The following is a 6812-nucleotide window of genomic DNA, read 5'->3' on the forward strand; positions in this document are numbered from 1 at the left end:
CAGGCCTGGGGGATTTGAAGGATTCCACCTCAGTTTTGAAGAGTGTGAAATTTGCTTTAGAGAAGTTTTTCACTGTGGTTTTCTGGGCAGGGGGTGGGGTTGGGATGTGAATATCCAGTCAGATTAGTTTATGGTCTGATCTTACTAGTGAGGGATGCACTTCTGGTCTGGAGCATAGAGTCCCCATGTTGGTGATGATCAGGTCCAGTATGTTTTCCCCTCTTGTGGGAGTGGTAACAAGTTGTTCCATAGCATATGAGTTTATAAATTCTAGGAACCTTTGGGCTAGGGTGTTGGAGCTAGAGTAATGCTCCCAGTCTATGTTTGGGTAGTTGAAGTCGCCCAATATAATGGTGTTTGGAGAGACCTTCATATTTTCCAGTGTTCTCAGGAAGGCCGAGTGGGGTTCCTGGGTTTGGGAGGGTGGTCTGTAGCAGGCTATAAACTGGAAGGCAGTTTTACCCACTGTTAGTTGCACATGGATAGTCTCTGATGCTTCGTGCTTTGCCACCAACCTGGAGGTGTGGGTATCTTTGATGAATATCGATACTCCCCCTCCTTTTGTGGTTCGGTCCAAGTTTTGGGGACAAAAAGCATGGTATGAGGTATAACCTGGTAGTGCTGGGGTGCTCTCAGGAGCCCTGAACCAGGTTTCTGTTACTGCACAGATATCGATGTTCTCCATGCTAAGGAGAGTTTCAAGTGCGTGGATCTTGAGGTTTAGACTTCTGGTGTTGAGTAGCATTACTCTTAGTTTCTTATCCCTTGTGATACCTATGGAGGTGGGTTTGTCTTTTGAGCCTTGCCTAAAAAAGGCACTATGGGGGTAGCAAGAGCCTTTGCCAATATCCGAAAGCCCAGGGGTGACAGGTGCATGCCGTCCCTAGTGAAGCATCGTGGCTTGTCGAGCATATCATCCCAAGCTGACAGGCATTGGATCCCCTTTGAATGACACCAGTACTTAAGCCAATTGTTAAAATTGATCATCTTGTCTTCATATTGTGGCATCATTCTTGGTGAGGGTAAGATGCTACTCAAGGTCAGGGTCGTACCAGCCTGGGCTTCATGATCAGAGAGCTCTTTTATGTCTCTTTTCATGTAGTCCAGGGAGGTACGTCTCAGGTCATTCACACCAGCATAGACATTGACTGAGTCATATTTGTACTTGTCTTGGAGTGACCTGAGTGCTTGTGTTATGTGGCGGATCCTAGCCCCTGACAGGCTGCTCACCGTGACCCTCTCCTTGTTCAGCCTGGTGAGCGGGACGTCAGTGTGCCTGATGATAGAGTCACCTATTACAAGTGTATCAGGTGTGCTGTTTAGTCTTGTGGGCTCTGACTGCTTGGCACAGTGGATTTGTGCGATATGTGTTGCACGTGTTTTGTTTTGGGGTAGCGGTTGCTTGGGTGTCTGCTTTGGAGGGCTCTGCTGCTTAGGCAGATCTTTATTTAGAGCCTCCGAGTATGTTTTTGTGTGATTATGTGTTTGGTTTGTTGTTGTGGTAGGTCTATGTGAGACTGGAATTGTAGTGAGTGTGGTTTCCTTCTCCTCCTGACTGGTTATGCCAGTAATGAGTTGAGAGAGCTTAGCCTCCAGTTTGGCTATATGGTTGCATCTCTCACATGTGTTGGAATTTGTTGGGAGGAGGAGAGGGTTGTCTGTGTACATGAGGCAGTTGTAACATTGCCTCAAGATTCCCAGATTCACCAGCTGGACCGGAGAGGAGATTGACAACTGACCTTTGGACAGTTTAGCTGGGTCTTAGCCTATGACTCTGGTACATCAGGTAAGAGGGCTGTAGCTTTAGCAACGGTGTCTAGAACAAACATGGCCATGTGGGTTTGATAGTTAAGGGCTCTAATGGCAATAGTGGAGGATGTATAGAACTTCTTCCCTATCCTATCCATAAACTTGCTGTCCTTGTCAGTAGGAAATAAGGAGGTAGAGGCAGCTGCCTAGAGGATTTGTCAGCTGAGACTGCTATGACTGCAGGGAGGTTCTTAATCAGGTATTGGATATCCTGAGGAACTTCATAGAACCTGTCAGGGCACTTAGAAGCTGGGGTTGAGAATCAGGGGCCTGTGAAACAGCCAAAAATGGATCTTGAAAGGCTGGAAGTAAAGGAGGGACTGCATATGGTGAGGGTTGATCCATCTGAAGTAATTCAAAATATCCTCTTTTTTGTTTCTGAGACATCTGAGGCCTGCCATTTGAAATGCTTTCTCATGAGAGAGATAGTATCTCCAAAAGAGAATTCCTTCCCTGGAGATTCTGGACTGATAGAGTCCTCTTCCTCAGGGTTGAAGAAGTCGTTGGGGGATTCAAGTTAAGAATAATGAGTAAGGGAGTCTTCAGAGGAGGGGTCTTCTTCCACAGACTCCTCTAAGGCCTGCACAAGAGTAGGAGCAGGTTGGGGTACCTATGACTGTAGGGCCTGGAGTGCCCTGAAAAGAATTTGGGAGAAAACTTCCCATCCAGGAGAAGATGGCTGTTCGATATGTTCTGATTTTTGTTTTCTTTTCAGGGCAGTGGGTGGATGGGTGGATTTAGACACTGACATCTGTGAGGCTGGCAGAGCAGGAGTACGCCCCTCTGACACCATGAGACATGGTTACCCCTCGCTATCAGGAACTGATGAATGATCAGCCTCCATGGACATACTCATTGCTTCCATCAGGTTGGCTTCCATTATGGTTCCCAGGTCCAACTGAGAAATAGACGTCTGATGGAACCCTGGGCTAACATCTGCATTGAGAGTCACACTGGACTCCTACTGTGCAGTGTGGGCATCGGACCTAACTTTTTTGGCCTTCTTCCTAGGCAGCTCATCGGAAGTATTTGCCCCGTCCTCCATACCTAAAGCTAGACGCCAGAGTCTTTGATTCTTGAGATAGAGTTTGACAGCAGCCAGATAGCTGCAAAGAGTTTTAGGTGCATGACTTACAACTATCACAGGATGTATTGTCATGGGCCTCCCCTAGAAAAAACAAGCACTTATCATATGTGTCCTTGTGTGGAATTTGTCTTCCACAAGCACATGTCCCTTTCCTAGTTGACATGTACATCTGAAAAGCTAAGTGAATAGATAACAAAAAAAAAAACCCAAAAGGGATCTGCAGCGGGCAGCCATCAAACTAGCGAATTACTTCCCGAAGCTGACAATCTGAGGGCCAATGGATACTGTGTCAGAAAAGTTCTGAGGGGGTATGTGCACGTGTCACCTTTATAGCCAACACTGGTTTATGGTTCTGACATCAAATGTCACACGTACCCCTGCTCCTAAGACTTTGGTATACTGGCCAGATGTTTGATGCTGCAGGCAGCAACCTCCCTATTGTTATAAATACTGCAACATGAGAATAGAGGGACATCATGTCCACTATTGAATTCTGCTTCTGAAGTGATATTGTAAGTAGTTAACTCATCTGTTTGACTAACTTTTATTAAGGAGCCATCTTAAATCAAACATGAGATGAAGACTAGATGGAATGATTGTCTATGATATTTTGCTGTACATTCTGAGAAATGGCAACTAATTTAAAGTTAAATGTTTGCACTGATTCTAATCATCAATAATCATCCTCATCATCATCATCATCACCCCTCCTTTTCCCCATTTTCTATGCATGGTCAGGATGATATATCAACTGTCATCTCTCTCATTTCAATGCCACTCTCCTACCTTCTTCAGCAGTCATGCTGGACTGTCGCAGGTCTTCTCTCACAAAATCCTTTCACCTCTTTGCTGGATTTCTTCATTTGTTATTGCCATATTCCTGTCCATCCCAAATCTTCATCAGATTGTCTTCTGCTTTTCTACACATGTGCTTGAATTACTGGAATTTGTTAGTTTTGATCTTTTCTGCAATTGGAGCTACTTTGGCTTCTACTCTGATGTCCATTTCTTTGTCTGTCCTACGTTGTGCATCCTACCACCTGTCAAAGGCACTTCATCTCCATCACTCTTGCTTCCTCAACTGTTCTGCCTTTACTGCTCAGGTTTCTGTACAATAGAGTAGTACTGGCTGTACCACTGTTTTGTGCACCTTACTTTTCAGCTTCTTTGTCATTCGTCTGTCACACACTACCCCTAACACTCTGTGCCAGTTGGCTGTGCCCCCTCTGATTCCAGCTTTGACTTCCTCATTCAAACTTTCCTTCTGCACAACCACTCCTTCTAGCTACGCAGAGATGTTAACCTCTTCCACTATTTTCCCTTCTACCTTGATCTCAAATTCTGATTTCCCCAGTTTGCTGCCATGACCACTGTCTTATCTGTCCTCAGTTTCCTCCCATGTGCCATTAGTTTTGTATTCCATACTGATGACTGATGCATGGTTAAAGTGGTTGTAGAAACTCGAAATCAATCCAGCAAGACACATTAATATATCACTTACGTTATTATATTTAGTGACTGCAACAATTTAGAACAGTCAAAGAATTCAATAATAAAAATAATAATAATAATAATTTCAGATAAGCTTTATATGAGCAACAAAATGATTGGTGTACACTCTTGTCCCTGTAAGTCAGAGATAGTACACTTTTACACAGAATATTCACTGCTTTTGGTGTCATCCAAGTTTGTATTCCCTCTCAGCTGCTGCCATATTGTCTTTGCCATATTCTGAAGGTATAGTCCTCTAACGCACTAACCAGCTAATCTTAACAAAAGGTGCTTAGCAGTCCACAGGAGTGGGAAGGTATGTATTTCACAGAAAAGCATCTTTGGGAAAGGGCAGAAGACTTAACTAAGTTAGTTTGCATAAAACAACACCTTCAGCTGAGGCCATGTAAGTTTTAATAATTCAGTTTACTTGTGTTTAACAGTTGTCAGTGCTTTGGGCAGATCTGTGTTATACCCTTATGTTCAAAGTCAAAATAGCATTTCTACTGCTCATTTAGTCACATGGACAGAAGTGGTGTATTTAAAAATTAGATTGGTTAGAAATTGTGGAGTATAACTCATGTACTTTCATTTTTTCAATAGGAGGTGCTGTTCTTTTGGTTGAAAGCTTCTTGAAAGATACAACTGATGCAGGCGTGCCGAATCTACTTAATTTCATAATGTTGTTTTTAACAGGAGGAAAGGAACGCACATTTGAAGAGGTGACCATCCTACTAGAAAATGCAGGATTTCAAGATGTTGAATTTAAAATTACAGGCACATACCTTGATGCTATAATAGGAAGAAAAGCACTTGAGTAATGCATGTTTGTTGTTGTTTGTATTTTCGGCTTTTCCCGGTTAGGGTTTGCCACAGCGGAACTCCAGTCATGCATGTTTTTATTATAATAAAATGTATTCCTGAAGCTGAAATTACTTTGAAAATGTTTGTGAATGTATTTCTATTTACATTTCACTGTGGGAAATCTATCACAATTTTTATTTATTTTGACATTTTACTGTATTCTTTTGCTGCCTGAATCTTATGTATGTTTTGTTGTGGAATTCATAATAAAGTTTGTTCATTACTTTGGTTTGTGAGTCTAACAGAAAGGTATATAAATGTGCTTCTCCAGTCAGAGGAAGGCAGAGTGATACCATAATATGATACCTAGTTTAGTGAGTTTATCTATAATTCCAGAGTGGGGCATGGTATTAAAAACCTTGGCAAGATCTAGATAGGCTGTGTGAACCACCTTATCCTCATCTACGGCTTTGGTGACTGCCTCAAAGAAGTCAATCAAGTTTAGGAGACATGATCTGCATTTTACAAACCCTAACTGGGTGGGGTCCAGAGTTTGGAGATTGCCAATGTCTTTGTTTATAAGTTCCATGATGATACGTTCCATGGCCTTGCAGACCAGGTTCATTAGGCTAATTGGGTGGTAGTTCCCAGGGTCCGTGGTGGTTCCCCCTTTGTAGAGTGGGATAACCATCACTGGGTGCCATTCATTGGGAACAAAGCCTGATGTGAGGCTATAATTGAACACGGTACTTAGGTGGGGTGCCAGTTCCTTCTGTAGTTCATGTAGAATGCAGCCTGGGATGTTGTCAGGTCCCATGGATGCTGTGTTCTTGGCTTTGGAAAGTGTGGTTTTTACCTGTGCAGCCATGATTACAGGAACGTCTGGTATAGAGATGGGCCCTTTAGGGGTGATGGGGAGGTAAAGTTATCACTGAACTTATCTGCCAGGATGTTGGCAATATCCGTTGGTTCTGTATATTTAGTGCCATTGTGCTGTAACTCAGAGCAGATCTGAGTGTTGCCATTGAGATTCTTGACATAGATATAGAATGCTTTGTGGTTGTCTTTAGAGTCAGTGTCAATTTTATTTTCATAACTAGCTTTGGAGAATTTTATGAGGGATCTCACCTTCTTACTGAGGCTGACCAGGGAGTTCCTCCAGTCATGGGATTTTACTCTTTTTTGCAACAGTTTCTTTCTTCTGTTGTAGAGTTTGTTTATGGCAGGGGACCACCAGATTGGCTTCCTTTTTTTGGAGGATAGCATCTTGGTTCTGTTAGGGATAGCACAATCCATGCACTCGTGTAAGTGCTTATAAAGTGCAATTGTGTAGGAATCAGCAGTCATACCTCTATTGTCCATCAGCATGGGTGACGTGATGTTTGCCACTTCTGTCTTAAGAAGTGTGAAGTTGGCTTTGGAAACATTTTTTACAGTGGTTTCCCTAATGGGGGATGGGGGGGGCAGGATGTGGATGTCTAGGCTGATTAGCTTGTGGTCGGATCTGACCAATGAGAAATTGACCTCTGTTGTGGAACAGCGGTCACCCATGTTGGTAATGAACAGGTCTAGGATATTGCTGCTCCTGGGTGGGGTGTGGATAAGTTGATCCAAGTTGTTA

General features: G+C 43.2%; 1 protein-coding gene across 1 annotated transcript in view; it reads left to right on the top strand.

Annotated features, from left to right (window-relative positions):
• LOC122815469 (acetylserotonin O-methyltransferase-like) overlaps positions 1–5223 on the top strand; it is a 254419-nt gene extending 249196 nt beyond the window's left edge. Inside the window, exon 5 of the mRNA XM_044087991.1 lies at positions 4991–5223. Coding sequence (XP_043943926.1) covers positions 4991–5208 — 218 coding nt within the window. The 3' untranslated portion in view covers positions 5209–5223. The remainder of the gene's footprint in view (positions 1–4990) is intronic.
• The last annotated feature ends 1589 nt before the right edge of the window (positions 5224–6812 follow it).

Source organism: Protopterus annectens, chromosome 1.part1, assembly GCF_019279795.1.
Source record: "Protopterus annectens isolate FY-2018-M chromosome 1.part1, PAN1.0, whole genome shotgun sequence".
NCBI classification, from domain to species: domain Eukaryota; kingdom Metazoa; phylum Chordata; order Ceratodontiformes; family Protopteridae; genus Protopterus; species Protopterus annectens.